Here is a 26,698-nt window from a genome sequence, read left to right as displayed (position 1 = left end):
TTCCCCCACATTCTTATCAACACTTGCTTGTATTCTTAACAGCTGCCATTCTGATTGGAGTGAGATGAAATCTTAGAATGGTTTTGATTGGCATTTCTCTAATTGATAGAGATGTTGAACATTTTTTCATATATCTTTTTGATTGATTATATATCTTCTTCTGAGAAGTGTCTGTTTAGTTGGTTGGCCCATTTATTGATCGGGTTATTTGTTTTTTTGGTGTTAAGATTTTTGAGTTCTTTATATATCCTAGAGATTAGTGCTCTATCTGATGTGCATGTGTTTCCAATTGTAGGCTCTCTGTTCACTTCACTGATTGTTCTTTTGCCGAGAAGAAGCTTTTTAGTTTGAATCCACCCCATTTATTGATTCTTGATGTTAATTCTTGTGCTATAGGAGTCTTATTAGGGAAGTTGGGGCCTAATCCAACATGATGGAGATTTGGGCCTACTTTTCCTTCAAATAGACACAGTGTCTCTGGTTTAATTTCTAGGTCCTTGATCACTTTGAGCTGAGTTTTGTGCATGGTGAGAGATAGGGCTTATATGTTGTTTTTTAATAAATGTATAAAATGTATGTTGTTTTTAAAATAAATTTGAAGGATTTTCAGACTATTTCTTTTTTTTTTAATTTTAACTTTTTAAAATTTCTTACATACATGATATTAGTGGAATGCATTACAATCATAATTATCCACTCACAACACCATTTTTCATAAAGTGTGTTCACGCCAAATTATGCCATTATACATGAGCTCTCTATTATTATTATTTTTTTGCATTACAATTCTTAATACACCTTTATACCACAATTTATCATATCTCTGGATGTATTTAATGTTTGTTGACCCCAAATTCTCATCTTCATACATGTATTTTGTATAATGATGAGGGTCTCCTTTTACCATCCATGCTATTCCCCTTCTCCTTCCCTTTCCCTCCCACCCCTATTCCCTATCTAGAGTCAGACATTATTTCTTTAAATATTTTTTCTACCTTTTTTGGTTTCTTTTTCTCTTGTTCCTATTGGGTAGTGTCTTCCCAGGCTCTTCTGTTTGGCTGTTGCTTGTGGCAGCTCCTATTGCTCTAGCTGGCTGTACGTAATGTAGTTAATTCTAAATCCTTTTGATAAATGTCAGATCCCAAAGTCAGGCCTCAGTGGCACAGTGTTTGCTGAGCATGTAAAAGACTCTGGGTTCAATTCCCAGCACTACAGATATAAAATAAAATAGATGTCAGAGCCCAAACTAGTCCTTCAAGAGAGTTTCCAGACTGTCCAAGCACACAACCACAATTCTTTTAGAATAGGGTCCATATTGTTCTCTCTGGTACCAACACCTTCTACCAAAATTGTTGAAATGATTTTGTGGCTGAACACTGAACTGGGGAGAGGCTATAGTAAGCAGGTGTGTTAAAATGCCATAATGCTTTCTCACTGAAATTCAGTAGCTTCTTTCTTCATTAAGAATATACCAGTGGCCGTAAGTTTTTTATTAGATTTCAGAGTTCCAAAAAAAGTTAATTCTGACATGGTTTTTTTTTTTTTTTTTTTGCCTGCTTACTCATTGATTTTTGCAGAGGGATAGAGTTTTAGAATTCTCCACCATTTTTTATCACATCTGTGTGCATATTTATTACATCTCTGTGAACTTCTACCTAGAAAGTTAGGGACTCAACCATATGTAGAAAGAATATGAATTCATTTATTGATATAGTAATCAGTGAAATCTTCTGGGAAGGAGAGGAAATTTGATGGTGTGTGCATGTATGACATGTTTCTATTTTCGAATTATTTGAATTTTTTCTAATAAGATTAGGTAGCTTGTATGTGTATGATGTATATTTGCAGAACATTAATTCTAACATATAAGATAATCTTGTATATTCTTGATTTTCTTTAATAAAAGCAGGCAATATCACACCTAAAATTCCTAAAACATGTATAGGTAGTCCCTGACTTAGGATGCTTTAAGTTATGATTTTTCAACTTTATAATATTGTGAAAGTGATATACATTCAATACTAATCATGCTGTGTACATTTAGTAGTAACCATTTTGAATTTTGATCTTTTCCTGGGATATCGAAACACAATAAGATACCCTCATGATGTTGGGCTGTGGCAGCAAGCCACTGTTTCCATTCAGCCATGCAGGTAAATAACTGTTACTCTAGAGTATACTGTGTAATTAAGCTATCATGTTCAGTAGCTTAGATATTATTTTCAGTAGTATCACACGCATTTTCAAAAAGTCTATAATATTTTCAATATTTGATGGATTTATCAGGATATAATACTATTGTAAGTCAAGGAGCATCTATATATACAATAGAATATTGAAGCAACCCTTTTTTGTTGATGTGCAGATTGATTAATAGGGGAAAAATAACAGAAATGATCACTGAAACAGACATTGGGAGATCATTTCTTTATTCTTTATACTATTATTTATCTAAACCGTTCAGTTTCTGTTAAGTCCATTTCTGTTTTCTTGATCCTCATTTATAAAATTCAGCCTTGGACAGATAGGTAAGGCCTGTTTAAGCCCTATAATATCTGAAGAGCAGCATGATTCTGTGGAAAAAGCATTGCCTGAGAAATTGTGTTGAACCACTTTTTAATTATCTTACTGCTTAAAATAAGCTTTTGGAACTGTCTAAATCTATTTCCTTATAATTGAGATTATCACCAACCATCCCATAAAATTACCAAAGAATAAAGAAAGTTCCTAATACTTTATAATACAGTGGCCAAAATGTAGTTTTTTCACCATCATTCTTCATATCCCATCTTTGCAACCTTTTTATTCAGTTTGCTTTTTGTAGTTGATTCTGTCTTGCCTCTTGTGAATAGTGCTGCAGTAAACATGTGAGTGCTTCTAAGAATATCCCCGATGTCATCACCCTGTCCGTTTTTGTTTTGTTTGTGTTTTTTTGCCTGTCTGCTTGCTGATTATCCCCTGTTCATTGTATTGTGCTGCAAGCATATCACATGATAGGAACTCTTTAGTATTTGAGTTGTAAATACATTTGGGTGAGTGCATTAGTGTAGAAGCCATTATTAAAAAGGGAAGGGACAAACAATCTAATTACAAAGAAGTAATTTAAAAATTGTTCCACTTGAAGTTTTCTTTGCTGTTGTACCTAACACTCTATTGAAACCGGTCCCCCAGTCAGTCCCTAGTATTTTTGTACTTAACATTCTCCATTTTAGTATATGGCACTGTCATCCTCCCAGTTCCTTAGGTCTCAAACTAGGATCTATCTTTGATTTCCCCTTCTTTTAATTTTATTCATTAAAAATTCTGTTAATCTAAAATATTTGCTTCAATTGAGGGGAACCTTTCCCTATCTTTTCTGGTATACCATTCATTATCTCCTCAGAATACTATTCTTAACTTCCTAATTATTTTCCTGCTTTTATTCCTCCCTATCCTTTATTTTCATGAATCCTTTGTTCTGAATTAATACTATATAAGTTACAGGGTTTTTTCCTGTTTTTCTTTTGATACTAGGGATTGAACTTAAGGGTGCTTAACCATTGAGCTACATCCCTAGCCCTTTTTGAGGCAGGGTCTCGCTGAGTTACTTAGGGCCTCTGTGAGAGGCTGAGACTGGCCATGAACTTTCGATCCTTTTACCTCAGCCTCCTGAGTCTCTGGGATGACAGGTGTGCACTGCCATGCCTGACTAAATTACACTGTTTTCCCCCTGAATGAAATTTTTCTGTGAAATCAACGACATTGGACTCCTTTTTCTTGAAGTATTCTCAAATCCTTTCCTGCCCCAGGGCATTTGTACTTGCTGTTCTTTTTTCTCAGTTACAGACATCTCTTGGCATTTCTACCTATTCTTATTTTTGGTTCTTCAAGGAAACCTTGTTACCCTATCTGAAGTAGCCTCTGTGCTATTTAATTGAAAAAATTTTAGCCATTTCATAGCAATTGCACCATCCTCTTTTAATTTACTAGTTTCTTATCTAGCTTAATATTTATTTAGTTATTATACTTTTTTTCACCAAAATGTTTCTTGAACTTGAAGAATATATTGTAATATATATATTAGAATATATTATAAAGCTACTTTTAAAAATACCTATAGATGAATATTTTATAATGACTTAAGCAAATTTTGTTTCCTTTGAAAAAATTTTAAATCAGGTTTTGAATCAGCTGTTTTCTTGTTTATAAGAATCAGATGAATATGTTTTCCTCACTTATGTATTTCAAAACTGAGTCCTGGCCCACTGATTTTGTGCCTTAAAAATAACTTATTTCAGCCAGGCAGGCGCAGTGGCAAATGCCTATATTCCCATCAGCTTGGGAGGCTGAGGCAAGAGGATCACAAGTTCAAAGCCAGCCTCAGCTAAAGTGAGGGTGCTAAGCAACTCAGTGAGATTCTGTCACTAAAGTACAAAATAGGGCTGGGAATGTGTCTCAGTGGTTGCATATCCCTAAGTTCAATCCCCAGTACCCTCCCCCCCTCTGCCCAGGTTTCATACTTTTACTTAGTATTTTATCCAGTTGACTTATTTAGTCACACTCTTATAAGAGTTGTTTTGATTTGACCTGCAAATTCAGTTTTAAGACGTGAATTTTTTTTGCACATACTGAAGTGCTATAAAATTCAGAACCATTATATAGAGGTTTTTGTTTTTCCTCTTGATTCATGTGTCTTTGGCTAAAAAGTAACTCGAGTGAACTTATCTCCTCCACTCAACAGTTATGAGGGAAGCATACATATTTTACACATCTGGAAATGAAATTTTACCTTTAAAAACGAGCAAAAACATGATTTATTGTAAAACTCTTGTGCTATAGCCTTTTCCCCACTTAGAATTCTATAGTGATTATTTTATTTTTCTTAAGGCTTTTAGCAGTTAGTAGAAATATGAGGCCATATTGATTTTCTTTTTAAAGAATACATATTTGTAATTTTTTTCTCATTTGAATTTCATAAAAATGTATTTCAGTGGTGGTTTCTGATTTTATTTGATTGAGTTCAATCATACCAACCAAGTTCTTTATTCAGCTTGAGAGTATGCTTCTTTAATATTTGATTTGTTACTGCTTTTCTATTTGCTTTTGATAGAATAATTACTTGCTGAGTAATTCTGATTTTGTTCTGTCTTCCAATATTTTTTACTGTTTTATCATTTTCTCTGGGTTTTATACTGATGTGATGTTTTTCCCCAATGTTGAATGTCTTCACATACAAATTTTTAATGTGCTTCTTTGTTCATAGTTTTACATGTTTTTATATTTTCTTTAGCTCTTTTATTTCTGAGTGTCTTTCAGACAGCTTTTTTCAGTCTTGGTTTTTTCATCTTATGTTTTTCAGTAGAATAAAGAGAAAGCAAAACTTTCTCTGCATTTTGGTTGATGTCCTTTTTTTCTTTTCCTAATATTTTCCCCTCATTGGAGGCATGTTATTTTCTTCACTTATTCTTAAGTTAAAAGCAGGTTCTTCAGTCTTAAATCCTTTGGTAGGAATGTAATTTTGAAACACTATTACTTCTATAAAGTATGGTATTTATGTATGGTATTTAGCTCTTTAGTAGACTTTTCAAGTTGCAAAACTTCATCTTTTCAGTAATATTCTGACCAGGTTATAAGAAAACTTTATGATATAGTACATCTCAGTGAGAAGCACTCTGATAGAGACAGTCTTATCAGTGAGCCTGTTTGTCAGAGGTAGATGTAGACTTTTGTAGAAATCTTCATGAAAACTGGAATCTGACAGATGAGTAACTATTTATAATGATAACTTTGTAACTCCTTTGGTTTTCATAAATAGCTCAAGGAAAAGGTGAATCAGATATCAATATCATTAAAGTTTCATGATGTGATCTTAACTCTTAAGCTATGTGGGCCTTGTTTTGTGAATTTTATACATATATATATAAAATTAAAATGGACATTTATATTTATGTAAATGCACATATATTTGGAAAACTTTCTTGAAAAAATAATGTCTTGTCTATAAAAGGTTTGTAGATTTCAAGTGTCATATGTTACAAGGCCTTATGATTTCAATTCTTAAAAATTATTAAAATTATTTGAAATCCTTAGTCCTCCAAATCTAATTTTGAATTATTACTCATGTATCTTTCTTCTTGATTCTGTCAAACTTTTAAGAATTTATTTTCTTTGTAGGTAGAGTACTCAGCTGTGTGGGTTACTGCATAAATCATAAAAGACTATAATAAGGTGATAATGTCTCGGGAACCCAGCCCACCTCTGCCTGGAGATATGTCCACTGGTCCTATAGCAGAAAGCTGGTGTTACACACAGGTATATGCTCTTAAAAAAAAATTTATGTCTTTTATAAATGTTACAGTATCTTAAGAACATTATTATAAAACACTCTGGTATAGTTATTAGAAGGGATGGAAGAGTGAATCATATTATATTTAACATGTGACAAGTTAAAAGCATAGAATCATTATAAAAAGTGACTTTCTGAATCTCTAGGTTAAAGTAGTAAAGTTTTCCTACATGTGGACCATTAATAACTTCAGTTTTTGTCGAGAGGAAATGGGTGAAGTGTTAAAAAGTTCAACATTTTCATCTGGCCCAAGTGACAAAATGAAATGGTAAGATTTTTGTTTAGTTTGGATTGTTTTTTGTTTTTGATATGATTATCAGCTCCTTATGGTTTCTTGTTATTGTTGCTTTTAAGGGGGTGGCTGTTAGTATGATGTTATATTAAATTGGTAATAAGTTCCTAATGGTATGGAGAAATGTAAATAACTGAATATTTACAGGAGTGTTATTTGTAATGTTAACAGATGACTTCAGTATTGCCTCTCTTTTGCATGCTTCAAGTATAATATTCCTCCAAGTGAGCCTATTGTTTTATTTTAGGTGCCTGAGGGTAAACCCAAAGGGATTAGATGATGAAAGTAAAGACTACTTGTCCTTATATTTGCTTTTAGTCAGCTGCCCCAAAAGTGAAGTTCGAGCAAAATTCAAATTTTCTCTTCTGAACGCTAAAAGGGAAGAAACAAAAGCAATGGGTAAGTGATTTGCAAATCTAGTGAAGAAGTCTCTGTAGGGCCCCCTCCCCTGACTAAAATCTACCTAGCCCAAAACGTTTAATGTTCATTTTTAAGTTTTAGCACAAAGCCGTAGTTGTTTTGCTAAGTCTTATACTTCATAAGACCTCAAAGAGCAGTTAATATTTTTACTTCTTCATGTCTTGAAATTACATTAACTTGTCATTTGAAAATATAGTTGGCTGTTAGGAAAAAGTGCCTTGTTCAGTACCTGGCAGATATAATAAAGTGTTCAAGAAGTACTTCTCCCATTTCTTTTTTGCCAGGTAATAAAATCTGGAGAACAATGCAGAAGAGATGGAATGCCCCAGTATTTTGTCACTAGAATTTTTTTGAGCAGTGAACTCAATACTGACCAAAAGAAAATCAGTTCTTAGAATCAGGAACTATTAAATTCAGTCCAGGATCCACATATTGTCACCTGGAGCTTCATAATAAAATAATAATAGAATATTATAGAAAATGTAGTATGTATAATAGGAAAATATCTCATGAATTGACACGTTAAATTTTAAATATTTTCTGAAGTGAATCATAGAATCAAGTAACTCACTCAAAAAAAAGTACACCTTTTAAATAGTATCTTTTATTGTTGAAGGAACATATATTTTCACAAATGTCTGCATTTAAGATAGTGGAGTATTTTGGTTATTAGATTACTGGTTTTCTGCCTTGATTTTTTTTCTCCATACAAGATGATGAATACTTTTTATAAAGGATCTTGTTTTTTCATAGTACATATTTGTTGTACAGTACTGTAGGCACCTGAAACATTTATTTTGGATATTTATTCATAAAATTATCCTAAAATCATCTTTTGAACTTCAAAAGTTTTTTAATGGGATGAGATAGTTATGTCTAAAGACTTAGTAAATACTACTTTTATCTTTTTTCACCAGTTTATAGTTTTTTCTGTAGTTTAGTAAAGCTTAAATCAATGGGATGGATATGCCAGGAAAGCTTAAAAGATTTTGAGTGATATAGAGTATACGTTTTTAAGGGGAGAAGCAGAAACAAGAAATATGTTTCTAATAAAGTTCTGATATTAGATAATGAATAGTATGCTTTTCCAACATATTTGGTTCTATTTTAATTTAGGCTCAAGATTGTTAAAAAGATCTCCATGAGATTTTATTTGCTTTTCTTCTTAAGAGATTCAGAGTCTGAAATTGAGCTCACTCACTGATCATGACCAAAATTTGAGTAGCAATGTGATCTGTTTTCTCAGACTCAATACTTAATGTAGGAACACATATCTAGAATTTTTATGATGCATGTATTAGCCAAGTGCTATGTTTGTATATTTCATTTACCTTTGCTATCATTAAAAAAATGTCTCTTGGATACTTATTTTATTTAAATTTCTGTTTTCCACCAGAAAGCCAAAGAGCATATCGATTTGTGCAAGGGAAGGACTGGGGATTTAAAAAATTCATTAGAAGGGATTTTTTGCTTGATGAAGCTAATGGTCTTTTACCAGATGACAAGCTTACATTATTTTGTGAGGTGGGTATATTTTATATTACAAAAAACCATGGTTATATTTGGTGATGTGGTAAATATGTAAACTAGATTTATATTGGGTACTTAAAAATTAAGTAATTGATATAAGGTTTCATTTGTAAATGCTTGATCAGAAAATGGGAATTAAATTATCTTAGAAATCACTTTGGGTGCCCCAGTCTGAAAAAATTCTTTCATATCACTGGCTGCGAATTGTATATGTATATGTATATTAAATTTTTCTTTGTTTTGAAGAAAGGACATGCATATTTATCATAGTTTGAAAGTTTTCAGTGTTTAGCTGTCAGTAATTTATACTTATGATTTGTCGTAATGTGAGGTTAGAATTTGCTTCCCTCATTATTATCATTAAGTAGTTTTGTCTATATGAATTTCTGAAGTTCATCTAAAGAGTGAATTCATGGGTGATATTGTTACTAGTATAGTTTATTGAATTATTTAAGGCAATTGATAATTTATATAAGAAAGCCAGTTGAAAATGATGTAATCAAGCTATCTGACATAAAATACCTATATATGTAAAGTACATATATATGTAAAGTAGGGATTGAATCCATGGGTTCTCTACCCCTGAGCTACATCCCCAGCCCTTTTTATTTTTTATTTTGGACAGGATCTCTTTAAGTTGCAAAGACTTGAACTTGCGATCTTCTTGCCTCATCCTCCCAAGATGCTGGGATTATCATTAAATGTGTTAATAAATTAATGTGGACAGCTGAGTGTCTTAGAATGACAATAACTTCCTTAATTGATATGTTAGTTTTTACCTCTTTATAGTGAATGTGCAAAATTTCTTGGTAAGATTATAATTAAGTGTGTGTCAAGTTGTATCATAATCAAATATGTGTCACAGTTGAAATCTGGCTTTAGACATGATATAGTTTGACTTATTTTCACTTGGATAAGGTAAATGAACTATATAATTAGTTACAAATGAATCTTGTAGTTGATATAGCACATACCACAGTCTCTTGAGCAAGGTTAAATTATTTGAGGGGAAAAATAAACTAAAACATTTGCTACCAATAGGCAGGTATTCTAAGTAGCATTCTAAATAAACATGGTTTACAGAATTTAAAAATTTTAACACCCTTAATGTAGAATCTTCCAGAATTTTAGCATTTTCTTAAATTTGAAGGTGTTAATTTTTTTAAATGTCATCTTAAAATTTAAGGGTCCTTAGGTTATTTAATCCAATTTAAACTAAAAGTTTGGTACATGCTAAGCAAATACTCTGTGTCTTCTGTGAATGACTCTTTTTATAAAATAATCCTTTTTTGAGAATTGAAATATTACTTGCAGATTTTTCCTAATTGTATTATACTGGAACCTAGACAACCAAGAAATTCAGAATTAAGGCTGAAATTAAGTTTATGACTTTTTGATATATTTTTTGAAATATGCTTGGTATCCAAATTTTTAATAATACATGCTAGTAACCCCCTAAAAGTAGAACTCACTGTTTCAGGCATTTTTTAAGTTGGCATTGATCCGATCCCATTTTACATTCTGAAATATGCACTTTAAAAAAAGAAAAACTAATTTAGACATTTATACTCTGGGCATCATAATTGGCATAGGTGGGCAAAAAAGTGCTTTAAAATAATATTCTTCATGCCCTCTATCATTTCTTCTACCCCTCTCATGGATGCCCTTCCTTCTACAGCATCTCCAGCACTGCTTGCAGAAGAGGAGGAAGCATTGCACTGCCCCACCTAAAGAACTGCCTCCTCTCCCTCCCCTGCAAGTGGTGCTGTAGACAGGTAAGGCAGGTGGGGCTAACCTGTATGTGCAAGACATAGCTTAATCTTGCAAGGTCCATATAGTGGCTCTACTGGCCAGAGGTAGGTGGATATTTCTGTATCCTCTCTCCAGAAGTGATGCAGAATGCAGGAATTGATGAATAAAAAGGGAAAATAGAGCTGGTTGGATTAATCTTTGAAACATGAAAGATTTTAACTACTCTTATAATCTATGGACCCATGCAATTCCATAATATACAGAAAAATATATGTATATGGATAAAATAGATATGCAAGTAGCGTTCCATAAAGTTAAACTAATTTTTTGTTTGTTTGTTGTTGGTTGATTGGCTGACTTTTTGTTTTTGTGGTACTGAGGATCAAACCCAGGTCGTTGTACATGCTAAGTAAATACTTTTTTGCACATGCTAGGCAAATACTCTACCACTGAGCCACATCCCTAGCACAAACTAATTTATTTTTAAGAACACATCAGGGTTTTTTTTTTTTTATCTTATTTTTCCCTAGGATATAAGGTGCCTTTCTATTTAAAAATACTTGTGGTTGTGGGTGGGAGTTGGGTATTTATTTTATTGGTAAAATGAAAAGTTGACTACACTATTTCTGTTTCCTGAAGGTTAAAAACTCTTGAGACCCACTGTTCTAGAAAACAATATAAAGTTGAACTGTTAAAGGTTTCTTGCTTTGGAACCAGTGTGGAGTGGGCTGTAGGTAGTTGATTAGAGTTCAATATTGTAGTATTGTGCAGCTTTGGAAAATCCTATTTTAGGATTAGTTTGAAGAATTCAGATTTTCAAAAACTGATATTGGTATTCACTTTACATACTGGAGAACAATCAGAGTTTCAGGAGAATCACAGAGGAGATTAGATACCTCAAATGTCCACATTCAGTCTAAATTATATTTCAGGGTTGAGCCAGATGCATGTTTGAAAAATGACTATCAAATGAATTAAATGAGAAAAGAGTCTCAGCCTTCTTCCTGAATTTTTAATCTAGGTTCCATTAGTAAGAGTGTTCATAACCTGTTTTGAATCTGTAATAGAGAAAACTAAATTTTTATCATTTTTTAAATTATAGATGTCAGGAAAACAGTGATCAGAAATCTATACATATCAATTTTTAATTAGGTCATTAATTTCTGCTCTATAAATAGTCCCATGAATACTCTAAGTAGTATGAAATGTTAATTATGTGTCTTAGTTCAAATACGTGATTGCTGTTGTAGTAGTTAAGTAGATAGGTATGTCAATAATACAAATCTTTCTGAAATAGGATGTTTTATACAGAATATAAATATAATATTAATATGTATGCCTTATAATAATATCCATATTTTTTCATCCTTTTTTCTGTTACCTGTTTTTGCCAAATTTTTATTTGGCAAATATGTTGTTTTGAATTAATAGGCAATAAATAGCATTTAAGAAACTTGGCTAAGTTAAATATATCATCACATTTTATGATTCTGCTGCATACTTTATACAAGTAATTGAATAGATCCAGTTCTTTCTGCCTATAAACTTTAAGAACAATGCTTGATAAGAACAAATAAATACTGTCTGTATACTAAAACACTGATCACTAAACCTTGAATGTTGACACCAACATTTCTGGTTTTGTATATCATTAGCTTATAATATGTAGTGGAACAGAGCAATCAGATAAGGATTAGTGAAGTATTTGTTTCCTGTATTATAATTACTAAAATTGTAGAGAATGTTAATGATTAAAAGCTATGAGATAGGAGAACTTCTATTAGTGGATTTATTTCCATACACAATATCTTGACCCCTATATTTAGAAAAACATCTATAAGATTATTGTAATAATTGCTTTTGATCATACTTATGTTATAAAGCATTACCACTAATTTTAAATAATATGTAAAAGTATTGTTTAGCATAAGAGCTATAAAAAAGGAATCTGGAGGTTTAGGTCTAGTTTTTTTTCTAATAAACTAGCAATGTGATTTAGGCTACTTCATTAGTTTGTCTTGATCTGACTTCGAAATCTCTGTAAAATAAGGTGAACGGATTAGCTGATTTCCTATGATAGATAAGGTTCCAAAAGATTAATATGTCATGAGAAAACGTGTTAGTAAAAGTATTTTCTGGGAAATAAGAGTCTTCTAATTTTTTTTTAGAATTGTTCATTAATTCATGCAAGATATGTGTTTCCACATCTGAGTGGATCATAACTTCAGACTTTTTACACTGGACTTTTGTTATGCTTTGTATGCTAATATGTTGTTAGTAGTCTGATCCAATTTATCCATTTCTAATTTATATTTTCTGCATAGGTTGTACTATGTATATGTGTCCTTAATTATAACTTATAAAAAATGAGTACAGCTATCACTACATAACAAATGACCCTAAAATATAGCATCTTAAAATAATAGATAACTAATATAGGACCTTTTATTTAATTTAAAATAATGGTTCATTTACTTTGAAACATTTGCTTTATTAGTTGAAGTAGTATTTTCTTTACTTTATTAATTATAAGTTGAAATTTCCAGTGTAGCATAATAAAATACCTTTTCTTAAGAGTGTTGTAAAACAGTTCGGTGTGGTGGCCCACAAGTATAATACCCAGACTTGGGAGGCTGAGGTGGGAGGATCACAAGCTCAAAGCCAGTCTCAACAACTTAGTGAGACCCTGTTTCAAAATAAAAAGAGCTGGGGATGTAACTCAGTGGTAAAGCACCCCTGGTTCTAACTCCCAGGAAGAGAGAAAGAAAAGAAAAAATGTGGCATGGAAGTCTGAGTTAATATTGTTTTAGGATTTGGGTCCAAATGTAGTCATCTTTAATGGAGGTTATTATGTTGAAATTTACATAAAAGCAATGTTGTAATCATACCAACTTTTATTTACTGGTTATTTCATAGGTAAATATATATAACAGTCTGCAAATTGAACTAAATTATGTTTGTATTGCTCTTGCTGTTGATTTTCCATAGAAGACTTCCATGGACTTGAATGTTACAATTGTTTTTTTGGAGTTATTTAAATCAGTTCTGCTATACTTGAAACTTATAGGAACCACATTTTAAAAACTTCCCAGTTTGTATATAATAAACTATAAGTTTGTAACTTTTACTGTAAAAGTCATTATTTTTTACATATATTTTACTTTTACATATATTTTACTGTAAAACATTATATATTATATTTTATACATATAATACATCCATTATATGTATAAAATATGTGAAAAAGTAATATCTTCTTCCACCTCCCCAAAATATCATCTCCTTTGAATTGGACATCATACTGTGGCTATTATGTTGAGAAATAGTTTTTGTAATTATAATAAGCTTTCCAATTAATTGATAAGCTATTCATTTGCGTAAAATGTCACTATTGACAAAGCTCTAGTTTGTTTCTAATATTTCCGGTATTATCTCTCTCCTTTATATTCTTAAATTCAGTTCCACAGTATTAGTGTTTTGATCAGAAGTACACTGGATTATCCAAATGATTTTTTTTTTTTTAAAGAGAGAGAGAGTTTTTCAATATTTATTTTTTAGTTTTCGGCAGACACAACATCTTTGTTTGTATGTGGTGCTGAGGATCGAACCCGGGCCGCACGCATGCCAGGCGAGCGCGCTACCGCTTGAGCCACATCCCCAGCCCGCAAATGGTTTTTAAGATAAATATTTTAAGCATAGACATAGTAACTCATTATTCACACTAATTTCTTAAAGTTTTTTTCTTGCTGTCTCTTTTTTAATTAGGTTAGTGTGGTCCAAGATTCAGTAAACATATCAGGACATACAAATACAAATACTTTGAAGGTGCCTGAATGTCGATTAGCAGAAGATTTAGGTAATCTCTGGGAAAACACAAGATTTACAGATTGCAGTTTTTTTGTGAGAGGACAAGAATTTAAAGCTCATAAATCTGTGCTTGCAGGTACTTTCTACTTTTGGAAATTTTGTTAGTATATTTTTTAAATAAATTTGTGTACTGAATAATGATGCTTAATCTTTTTACAGCTCGATCCCCAGTTTTTAATGCAATGTTTGAACATGAAATGGAAGAAAGCAAAAAGGTAAACATGACTTAAAGGCTTAATATTTAATTTATACTCATGTAAAATAAGGGAATGTATATTTTCAAAATTAACAGTGCACTGTGTATGTCCTCATTGCTATACTGTGGTAAGTAGGGAAATTTTTAGAAACAGATTGGAGAGGAGATATCTGCTGTAATAGAACAAAAGATGTAGCTTAATGTGAATTGTTCAGTGTATTCCAGGAAATCGCTATCATGATGCCCATGTGGGTAGTCGTTATCGTGAAGAACTTTTCAGGAACTGGGGATATAGCTCAGTGGTAGAACCCTTGCTAAGCATGCACAAGGCCCAGGGTTTGCTTTCCAGCACAACAAGGGATGAGGGAGGAAAAAAAAAAGATTCTTTTTCTGGTCCATAATAGAAAGGTCTCTGGTTAAGATGGATATGACCCCTTTCTAGACTTTTCAGGTTAATTTTGCAATTTGTTCTCTAGCAACAAAAATATCTGCATTCTGTTCACCACTAGAATATTTATTTGATTTAACAAAAAGGACATAGGACTTCCACTAGACAATTTCTAAGTTTATTCATGTGGCCCACCTTTGTTCTTTATGCAGAACTGGAAGCTGCAGTGAAATAATGGCTTTCTTTCCTCTCATGGTTATCCTAGGGAGATGCTGTGATCAACATTCTGATCACTTCTAAGTGAGGAAATAACAGTGGTGTCAAGTATTGTTGGCAGCAAGGGTTAGGAAAGTTTGGTATTGTTTAGTGTTAGATGTTTAACTTTATTGATGTCAGGAGACAAATGAAATATGAAGATTCATAAATGAAAAAGCAACTAGTCCTCTTTGGATGTAAGTGTCTCAAGTAAGCAAGGAAATGCCAGTAGATAATATTATATGTCATTTTTGCAAAAGGGGAAGTCATGAGGTAGTGTGCTCTCTTATTATATCAAAAACCTTCTGTCCTTGCTTTTGCTTAATGTTGGTTATATGATCTTAGGCATTGTATTAGGACCCAGAAATTCAACAGGGAAAAAGTTACTAAAGTGCAGAAATTGTACACAGATGTATTTTGTTTGGCTTAAGATTTTATTTGTTTGTTTTTAATTATTGAGAAACTGGTATAAGCTTATATACCCTCATGACAGTGCATTACTTGGTCTATCAGGGTATGGGCTTTCCAACTGGTCATGGTTCCCACCCACTTCTCACACAGTATATTCTTTTCTCTTAAACTTGTCTGATTAGTTTGCCTGATTCCCTTACTGAAGATTTACTTAGTTTTAGAAATATCTGTATATGTATATTTAAGTGATAAAGTACTTTTATACAGATTTGAAGTTTTAAAATTACTGTCAGAGATTCATTTATATTTATGTATTCTTTAACTTTTTTTTGTGTTGTTTTCAATATTAGAATCGAGTGGAAATAAATGATTTAGACCCTGAGGTTTTTAAAGAAATGATGAGATTCGTTTACACAGGGAAAGCACCAAATCTTGATAAAATGGCTGACAACTTGTTGGCAGCTGCAGACAAAGTAAGTAATTAGGCTTTAAGGAGCTGAAAAATATCCTCAAGCTTGATGTATATAGAAAGCTATCATCAAATGAAAATTCCAAACATCTTGAAATATTGAGTTAATTTATACTCAAGGTGGCTCTTGAGAGTTTTATGAAATAGCATACAGTGGGATAATATGGAAATTAGATTGTTTGGAAAATCAATAAGATAATAATACCTTGATTCAAGAAGAAACAGGTTTTTTTTGTTTGTTTGTTTTTGTTTTTGTTTTTCAGGGAAGATCAAGCTTTAAACAACTCTTTTGAGTGTATATTTACTCCCTTTAGAAGAACACACAATACTTTATAGATTTTATTGCAGTTTTCAGGTAGTCTTAAGATTTTGCATATGACCTTTGTTTTTTACAAAACAGAGAGAATATTGTCAATTTAATTCTCCATATTTGTAGATTTGTTTTTTATTATGACAGCATAGGAGGAGGAAAAATAAAGTTTACAATATGATGATTTTCTGTTGTAAAGATGATTACTTGAAGGTAAGGGAACTGCAAATACATCAGAAGATCTTAAAGCCAGTGCTTCTCAATCTGAAAATCACATTCAATATATATCTGACTTTTGTATTCATACTATGAAAAGAACTCTTCAAATTCAATTGTAAAGAAAACATTATTTCTATAAGTGGACAAAATGTTTGAACAGACACATATTGAAATAAAATAATGAAGTATATTATATATGCCCAATGCCATTAGGAAAATATAAATAAAGTCATGGTGTACCTTGACATATGTGTTGTAATGGCTAAAAATACCAAGTATTATCAAGGATATGGAAGAATTAGGATTCTCAAATACTGCTCATCAAAGTACCAAATGATACATCCACTTTGGAAAATTGGCACTTTCTTCAAAAGTTAAATATAAACCTACCTATGAACCAGTAAGTCCTCTCTTAGGGTTTTACTCTAGAAAAATGAAAACATAAGTCCATGTAAGACTTGTATATTCACGTGCATACCAGCTGTGTTTGAAATAGCTAAGACTGGAAACAACCCAAATGTTCATCAACAGTTGAGTATATAAATTCTGGTAAAATATTCAATAGAAAACTATTTAGCAATAAAAGTGAATGAACTACTGATTTATAGCCATTGACATGCATGAATCTGAAAATAGTTGCACCGAGTGGTAAGAGCCAGACAGAAACAAATACATGCTGTCTGATTTCATTTATTGAAAACTTCAGAATATGCAGTCTAATAGAAATAGTGATAGAAAGCATATCAAGAGGTATTGCCTGGGGTACAGTGAGAGGGAAGGACTACAAAGAGGTAGTGGGAAACGTTGGGGGATGATAGGCATATTCTCTCTCAGGAATGGTTGATGGTTTTATGGCTGAGTATAAAGCTGCAGTAAAATGTTATATTATGTGTCCACTAATAACTTTTAAAAGAATTTTTAGTGGTGGCGAATATGATTTCTTTGACATTTAATGAATTCATTATGTAAGCTTGAGTAGTGGCACAATGCAATGTACTGAATGGCACACTCTAGGTATGAAATAGTAGAGAAGTAAAATATACTCTTTAGGAATATTGAATAATAAGGCAGCTTGTAGCATAACTCCTACTTTGAAAACACTGTATTTTGCATTTAGGTAGATTGAAATTGCCTAAAGCAAACTGGTCTTTCTCCTAAATGGACGAATTTGTTCATATTTTCTTCATTTTAATGAAAACAATGACTTAATGACTTTTCAAATAACTTTAATTCAAATAATAATCTGCTTTATTTTCTAAGTTACAGATATTATGTATTTGAAAACCTAGTAGTTGAAGTAAATGTTTAATGATTATTTTTCTTTTGAATAGTATGCACTGGAACGACTGAAGGTCATGTGTGAAGAAGCTTTGTGTAGTAACCTCTCAGTAGAAAATGTTGCTGATACCCTTGTCCTTGCAGATTTGCACAGTGCAGAACAGTTGAAAGCACAAGCCATAGACTTTATTAATAGGTGAGGTATGCTTGTATTTCATTGGGCATGACACCTTCAACATTTTATCACTGGACTTTTTTTTAAGTGTGTTTAAATCTTCAATGCAGGTGCAGTGTACTTCGACAACTTGGGTGTAAAGATGGGAAAAACTGGAACAGCAAGTAAGATGACATCAGTTTCTGATCTGCATAATGAAATTAAGTGTTTGCATAGCCTTTTGTTCTTCTACCTTAAGTATGAATCCAGATGTTAGTTATAAGAAGCAAATCTGCTAGTTATTTTTTAAAAATTATTTAATCACTTAGTGGATTCCTGAGGCTATGCTCCCTTGTAGATCAGCTTCTAATGCACACTGAAATGGATGCCCTAATTTCTTAAGCACATATGCCACATGGTATATACTGAGTCCAAGTATTACTAAGGACTGCTAGAGATCTAGCCTCTGCCCCTTCAGAAAGCATTGCTAAAAATTGTGAGAAATATTCACTTAGTCCAGTGAAGAATATATTCTTCATATTTGCTTTGAAAGGTTTTACATTTAGTGCGAACTCACTGTTCCTTAGGTTAGTCAGTCAAGTATCTTGAATCATAAGCTATTAGGTTGAGCTTCCTAATATTCCCAAACTGGTAGCAATTTGATTTTTCTTTTCCCTGGTAAATGTATAAGGGGATGAAGGCTTATCATGTTCTTCTAAGCATAGATCTTTGAATATGAACTCTTGGAACTTATTATACCCTACTTCTTAAAAACTTTCTTATTTTTAAGGTAACTTTTCTATATCTTTGCAATTTTTGAAATCAAAAAGGGAAAGTAGTTGATAGTTTGAAGATTCTGCATTTGTTTTGATTAGTTTTACCTATGAACCCTTAAATTCTATTTTTTTAAATTATGAAGAGATGGTATATAAAAGCAAAAAAGAGGACAGTGTTAGACATTTAAATGAATTTGTTTGTTCACTTAATTATTTCCCAATACTTCCATCTACTTTTATATATATGAAATTGATTAGCTGAAATCCTATTAGTTTCTGAATTTTGTTTCCTGGAAGTAAGAAGTAGTTGACTATTTTTAAATCATTGGTTGTCCTGTATATTGCTCAGTTCATAATTCAATTTCAACATGATATATGTCCCTAGGGGGCAAAATAATTTTGAATTTTGGATTTAGAATGTCTGTATTAGCAGCAAATGACAATTCTTTGATCCTTTCTAATTATACGTTTGCAATAGATTTTTATGAAATTAATGAATGAAAAGGTCAGGTATATTAAAAATTTTCTGTGGTTATAAACAATTAGGTTTTAGACATAATGACACACTAGTAACTTGATTTTTGACAAGTAAAAATTTGTTTTTTGATATCTGCTAATTTTAGTTTAACATTTACCTAGCATTTTTTGTCTCAAGCACCATGCTTATGTGCTACAGATAAAAAGGCCTTTGAGGGAAAAATCTTTGTTCTTTAGAAATTTATCCATTGGAGATAGATACACAAATATATCATTTCATTATAATATGGTAAGTAATATAGAAGAGGATGTGTACAGACATTGAAATTTAGGGATGGCTTTCCAGAGTTGAGTTTTTAAAAAAATTAACTAGAGTTAGCAGAACTAAGAAGGAAGTAGTAGTAGACATTAATTAAAGACAGAAAGTATAGCGTGGACTAAAGTATAGAAGTATGAAGCAGTTGATCGTTTGACAGATTCTTTTATTATTCAATAAATATCCAATTCTCTATGCTTAGTACAGAGAATATAGTGGTGAACATGACAAGATGTTTTTCCTGACTTCAAGGAGTTAGTGGCAGATTAAATAATTAAACATGTAATTGCAGTAAAGTGTGATGATAAAGAATGTACCCCATAGCAGAATATGCCAAAGGGTCCTAATCTCATCTAGGTGACAGAAAACATCTTTAAGGAATTTTAAAAATAAGGACCTAAAATATTGATAGGAATGGTGAAGAAAAGAACAAGGAAAAGTGTAGCCCCAAAAAGGGAAATAAAAATTTTCGAAGTTTTAGTGATGAGAGAGAGAGACAGAAAGAGAGAGAGAGAGAGAGAGAGCGTGCACGCAGTATACAGTTTGTGCGTATGTGTAAGGTAGGGTAGGTAATGAGAAAAAAGCTGAGGCAACACAAGAGCCATGTAACATTAGGATTTCCAGACATTATTCCAAGACCAAAGAGTAATGAGCATACAGAAAAGGTTATTACCTAGAGTAGGGCATGATCTGGTTTGCACTTCCAACAATCTCTGCATGCGCATTGGAGAATGGATTTTGGGGAATTTGGAATGATAGTGGTAGTAAAGGAACACATTTAAATACAGGTGGGCCATTAGGAAAGTTATTAGAGTAGTTCAAGCAAAAAGATGAAGGGTAAAATTAGACTTGATTAGTTGACAGTGTGACTTGTGAGAAATGAAAGTATAAAAGAAATACCCTGAAGGGAGAATCTATAATAGTTTTTGGTTGGTTAAAGAGAGTGAAAAGAGGAGGAAAGGAAGGGTTACTAAATTTGTTACTTGAGCAGTTATTTACTGTGATTGCTCAGTGAGATCATATTATATAAGCAATTTAGTACCCGAGTATAAGAAGTTAGAACATAAATTTGGGAGTGGAAAGGTACAGAGAGGAAGTACAGGACTAGTAATAAGGAGCCATTTTTCTCTTTTTAAAACTTAGAAAAAGGGAATAATAAGAGAGAGAATGATATAGTCATATTTATGTTTAATAAGAGTCATGTTACTAAGGCAGCAGTATGGAGGCTGTATTGAAAGAAGAGCAAAATAGGAGACAGAAGACAAATAAGGAGACTTTTATAATAATCCAAATGTGAGATGATGAAGGCCTTAACCAGGGATTCAAGACATTTTTATGAATTAACATAGGACTTTAATGATTTAAATTAGAAAAGACAGACTTTGAGATGACTCTCAGTTTTTAATTTGAATTACTGGTGTTGGTGGAAGCTTTAGCTGATTAAAAATGAAGGAGGAAGAATTTGGAGTTTGAGGCGAGAGATGATAAGGATAGTCCTGAACTTGTGCAGCATGAGGCACATGCAAATAAAAAGAGCAGGTGAGGGCTAGGTTGTGGCCAGAGTGCTTGCCTAGCATGCACAAGACCCTTGATTCAATCCCCAACACCACTAAATAAATAAATAAATAAAAGAGCAAGTAATTGAGAACAAACCTTGTGGAGAGGCCTAGCGTTTAGCAAAACAGTGATTATCATTGATAATTGTCATTGACAGCAGTCATTCAGTATGATTGTTAAAACTGTGAAGAGTGGATGGGGTAGAACAGATAATGCACATTAAAAGACAAAAGCAGATGGCAAAAATCAGAACTTGAGAAAACCTGCCTGTAAGAGGCAAGTTAAAAGGAGAAAGGGGCTCTTCAAAGAGCTGGTACAGAATGATAGCATAGTTTACAATAGGACTATGGAGACCATGTTGCATATACTTTAGGGTTAGGGTTAGGGTTAGGGAGTCAGTCTTCCAAAAAAATAGAATAATTACATCTGCAACAGAAAATACCAGTAAGATGAAGATATTTTAATAAATTTAAATAACTTGAGTAGATAAAGAGAGAGAGTTTGAACATTTCAAAATTCACCAATTAGGGCTTGGGATATAGCTCAGTTGATAGAGTGCTTGCGTCACATGCACAAGACCCTGGGTTCAATCCCAGCACCACAAAAACAAAAAACAAAAAAACACCAATTGAAAAAAGAAATGACAATGCAAAAGTGCATTTTGAAAAGTATTCTTTAGTAAACGTCACTTTATTTTCTTTTTCAGCCAAGCAACCGACATAATGGAAACATCAGGGTGGAAGTCCATGATTCAGTCTCACCCTCACTTAGTAGCAGAAGCCTTCCGGGCATTAGCATCTGCACAGTGTCCACAGTTTGGCATTCCACGCAAACGGCTAAAGCAGTCCTGAAATCTTCCATGAACAGTAGGAAAAAAAAGGAATTGACTTTTACTCCTCCAGGTCCAGAAGGATTCTAATACACAAACCATAAGCAAGAGTTGTTTCTGTTTTCTTGTCCACAGAACAGAAGCTGAAAAAGCATACTGCTTGCATTTCAGGTGGATAATTTATGGTTTATACTTCAGCTTTAAATTAGACTGATTACTTCACTTCAAGGCCTTAAATTATCTTCAATGACTTCTCTTGTTCATATAATAACTTTAATTTTTTTATTGTGCCTTGTCATTTTGACCAAGGCTATGCAGGATTGCACTAGCTCCATAATGCAGTAATATTGATAACTGATGATATTAAGTTTCAAAAGGATCTTCCATTATTTTGGGGAAAAGAAAATGAATTTTATAAGGTTTGTCCTATGCTATCTCAAAGTTTAAAACTAGATTCTCCTTAAAAGCACTTCTATTGGAGGTTATCAGTAATGTCTCCAGTTTAAGTTCTATAAATATAGGAGAACCTGCTTACCTGCAAGGTAAGTTATGGCAATACACTGCTTCGATTCTAATTTATTTTTCATTTCAGGGGGCAAATATGCAATGAGTTGGCCCAGATTTTTAGTAAAATTTGTTTGTCTGTATGTTAGCTGTCCAAGAAACTGTGGGTTTATCCAAGTTTACAATGATTGAAAACTGATTGAGGTTAAGATTTCAATAAGCAGAAAGTATGTATTGTGCTGAAGTAATTTTTTCTTAATTTATAATGTCCTACCTATATGAAGAATTCTGTACATGTTAAAAGTAAGGATGACCAAATGTAAATTTAATGAGTGGGCCAATTAAGGAAGATATATATGCACTTTTAATGTGTAACTTTTGTATGCTGAATGGTACATATATTTTTTGCTTTGGGGGGATTATTAAGGTATAATTAATTGTGTTTCAATTTTCAAAGAAATTCAGACGGAGGCAACTGAGATGTTTGTGATATTAATAGATAAGAAAGATATCCACTATAGATAAATTGGTTTGGATTTCATATATTCATTATTGAATTTATCCTTGTTTTATCACACTTTGGAAAAGGCAACTGAAAAATAAATGAATCCTGGACAGTCTACTCTCCACACAATTAACAGATATTTGTCTTATAGCGATTTGTCTGTGGGAGATGCATAGTAAAGAAGGGAGCCCTTAGACTATGTCAGGCCACACTTTGAGCTTTTTCCCCCTTATTATTTTCTTCTTTGTATTTCAGTTACTGTACTAACATTGTGGATGATTGAAATTCTGCATAATGTGAACAGGATAAACTATTTATAAACTGCTTTTCATGGGCCAGTTCTTTATTATACATGAATCTTAGCTTTAAACACACAGAAATGTCAGTGTTTGATAGTTGTGAGGTCTGTTCTGGTGTATAGTCCTAGAGAAAGAAGCAGGAGTGATCAGTGTCCGAGCACCACATCTGACTTACTGTAGCAGTGACAGTGTGCTTTTCAGGCAAGATTTTTATTTGACAACAAGGGAAAAAGTGTGTCACTGGAAAAAAGTTGCATATACCTATATGTTTGCATATATAATTTTATTCTCAAGATTAAATTTCTGTAATTTGTTTATTTAGTTTTTGAATTCAGGACAAAGGAAAAAAATGAAGCTTGAGGTTTTAAAATAGATTTTATTTTTGCTATCTCTGTTAGATTGTGACTGAAGCAATCCTAATATATAAAGAGTGATTCCTAATTGCATTGAACAAACACCATCAAATAAGCATTTGTTATCCACAACAAACCGCAGTTTGAAAAGATCATATTTTTCACATGTCTTAGTTTCTTTCTGCATATCTTGATTGAGTCTTTGTTGTGGTAACTTAAATTTAAAATTAGAAGAATTCCTTGGAATACAAGCAATGGACTTCATCCTATTTAAGAATATTATGGCAAGTAGAAATTCACTTCCCTAACTCCACCATAAGATTGAGCCTGTTAAATTTATAATGTGCAATTTTAAAAATACACACACACACACACACACATTTTTAATTTTAAGATTTTACCAGGATCTTAGAAGAAAACAAAAATTCCCTCCAGTTATAGAATTATGTTGTCATATATTAAAATATCTCTGGTGTATCCTTTTATATCAAATGTACACCACCCCAGCACATTGTGAATTAATTTACTGCTTCAATCTGCACTTCTTACCATAGTGACTAATACCTTATAGTGAACATTTCAGCTTGCCCTTATTCTAGTGTTTATTGCAAATCCTAAGAATTTTATTATAAGGATTTTTTTTAGTTTGTTAGCACATTTTGTACCAAAAATGTCAAACACTGTGCTGTAAAAATATCCATGTTTGTAGAAATGTCCACTTTTCAAATAATATAATGCCTACCATTATACTAACAGAATCATATGGTAGTTGATTTATTTTTTTATTTATTATGTATATTTTTGGTATGGGTTCTTAAGGCAATGATTAAAAAAAAGTATTCTTATGTTAGTGCTCTAAAAGCCTTTCCCCACCCACTGCCCCATTTCTAGACTGCATACATTTTATTCATAATAGGCACAGTTTTTTGTCCAGAGCAGTCTTGCCTTTTAAACTATCAACCTGCTCCCGTTTCCCTTTTGACACTTTTCCATATAAAGTATTGAGTGGTTTCAAATATTACTTATTAAAAAAAGAACCATTGGATAACCGTTCTTTAGACTAAGATTTAAAGACACTATATTTGTGCCTTTTTCATTTTTTAATTTTAACATGTATTGATATTTGGAGCACAAATATGAAGGTGCCATAATATGGCTTGCCAATTTTACCTCCCTGAATACTCATGTCATTGTCTTCAAATAGTGATTAGAGAACCTTGCATGAATTACGTGGTCATTTATGTGGAATGCGTGTGTGTGCGCGCGCACGCTTACGCTTGTGTATCTGTACTCGGGCTTGTGTGGAGATATGTTCAGAAAGTGAACCTCTGAAAATAGGACTCAGTTAAATGTCAAAAATTCAGGTTAGTTGAAATCTTACATTTAAGTGTGCTTTATTTTGGAGGATAATTTATTTGACAGGAAATTTTAATTCTCAAAAATGTGTCCAATGTACTGCATGATGAAATGTGAAAACAGTGCCTTTTTAGGACATCAATTGTAAGTGTTAAAATATTAACAAAGATGTCTGAAAAGTTAAGAACAATATTAACTTTTAAGCCAGATCTGAGAGCTTAAATTGTCAAAAGTGTAATTATTAATTTACCCATATAACATTTTATGCATAAATTTAATATTCAAGCAGAATTCTTTAGAAAATTATAGACAAGGGCTGGGGGTGTAGCCCAGTGCTATGGTGCTTGCTAGCATGAGGCCCTGGGTTCAATCCCTAGCACCACCAAAAATCAAAAAAGTTTGGATCACCTTGTTGCTAAAACACAACAGGTATTTTCTTCAGTAAGTTTTATGAAAGTTCAACTCAACAAGCTTTGCTCACAGCCATGTATAAAGAGGTGAACTAGTCTGACGTGGACATGCATGCTCTTTGTTGGATAAAATAAATATTCACTGTACTCTTGTAAAAGGAGGTGGGTGGGTAAATGGGTTTGTCTTAGTGTTCTCAGATTATAAAGACAGCACTTTCAGCACACATAAGAGTATTTTGCAAACCTTTTTTATACAGATTATGAGCTCTACTTTATTTAAATGTTCATGGAATGATGTAAATTTTAGGTCCAGTTGAACAAATATTGAGTGCCTACCATATGCAAGACTTCCTCTCACTGGGAATGAAATCACACAGTGTCTTCTGTTTGTAGTATGTGAACTTTATGTTTGAAAAGGAATTCTTTATATTATAAATCTTTTTCTGTTATTAGAGTTTATCATTGTATACTGTAACCCAGTTAATTTTGCATTCAGATTTTAAAAATTAAGATACAAAAGTCCCATTTTGAAAATATTTCTGCTGAAATTATTTAAATATTAGTTCTGAGGGAAGTTGACTTTCAAGATTCAAATGTATAAAATCTTATTGGACTTTCAGCCTCATTTTTAATCAGTTGATGTTAATGATAAGATACTACTTGTATCTTGTTGCTGAAAATATTTTTTGCATTTCAGCACGTTGAGTTAAAATAAAGTTGTTACTACTTATTCAGAATTAATTGACTTATTTTGTGTTTATTTGAAAAATACCATCTTCTCTCTTTAGTGTATTACTTTGCAAAAGAGCCATGCATTTGATAAAAACAAATTATGTGTAGTATTTGACTGTTCTACTTGGCAGAGCTAGTATTTTAGGGAACCTACTAAAGACCCTTTAACTGTGAGATATTGCACATATTTATTTTTAACATGTGCATACCATCCATATTGAATGACTTACTCTAATACCATGTATGGTAATATAAATTTAAAGATCGCCTTTTCTCTGACACTTCTGTCCCTTTTTAATTTCAGTTATCCCAGACAACTTCATTTTTTGCTTCTATGAAAAGTTAGATTTGGGGCAGATTATTCTGAACCAGCCAAGTAACAGTAACACAGTTAGGTGTCATTTAGAAAAGCATAGTGAAAGTCTTTAATATACCAGCAACACATCTGCACATTCAATAATTGCCCTTAAAAGAATAACAAGTTGTGAACCTTAAAACATTTTCTGTGCAAGTATAATAAATAGGACAAGGGGCTAGGGTTATGGGCTCAGTGGTAGAGCACTTGCTAGCATGTGTGGGGCACTGGGTTTGATTCTCAGCACCACATACAAATAAATGAATAAAATAAAGATTCATCAACATCTAAAAAAAAAAAAAGAAAAAATGGTAGATCATATTGAAAACTTTTCTAGTGAACTCTATTATCTTCCTCTCTGCA

General features: G+C 32.4%; 1 protein-coding gene across 2 annotated transcripts in view; it reads left to right on the top strand.

Annotated features, from left to right (window-relative positions):
• The window catches only part of Spopl (speckle type BTB/POZ protein like), a 56,421-nt gene extending 30,436 nt beyond the window's left edge, over positions 1 to 25,985 (top strand). Inside the window, exons 2-11 of one of the 2 annotated variants that reach the window (XM_058585371.1) lie at positions 6,158 to 6,291; positions 6,472 to 6,593; positions 6,865 to 7,016; positions 8,434 to 8,561; positions 14,085 to 14,262; positions 14,346 to 14,401; positions 15,787 to 15,909; positions 17,766 to 17,908; positions 17,998 to 18,051; positions 21,699 to 25,985. In XM_058585371.1, the coding sequence (XP_058441354.1) occupies positions 6,214 to 6,291; positions 6,472 to 6,593; positions 6,865 to 7,016; positions 8,434 to 8,561; positions 14,085 to 14,262; positions 14,346 to 14,401; positions 15,787 to 15,909; positions 17,766 to 17,908; positions 17,998 to 18,051; positions 21,699 to 21,843 (1,179 nt within the window). In that variant the 5' untranslated portion in view covers positions 6,158 to 6,213 and the 3' untranslated portion in view covers positions 21,844 to 25,985. The remainder of the gene's footprint in view (positions 1 to 6,157; positions 6,292 to 6,471; positions 6,594 to 6,864; positions 7,017 to 8,433; positions 8,562 to 14,084; positions 14,263 to 14,345; positions 14,402 to 15,786; positions 15,910 to 17,765; positions 17,909 to 17,997; positions 18,052 to 21,698) is intronic. The other variant, XM_058585372.1, reaches the window with a different exon arrangement.
• The last annotated feature ends 713 nt before the right edge of the window (positions 25,986 to 26,698 follow it).

The sequence above is a fragment of the Marmota monax genome, unplaced genomic scaffold (assembly GCF_021218885.2).
Source record: "Marmota monax isolate L192 unplaced genomic scaffold, Marmota_monax_Labrador192_F-V1.1 WCK01_AAM20220418_F8-fsc00034, whole genome shotgun sequence".
Lineage (NCBI taxonomy): Eukaryota > Metazoa > Chordata > Mammalia > Rodentia > Sciuridae > Marmota > Marmota monax.
Note: the sequence above shows the minus strand (reverse complement) of the source record. Positions and strands in the feature narration are given on the sequence as shown.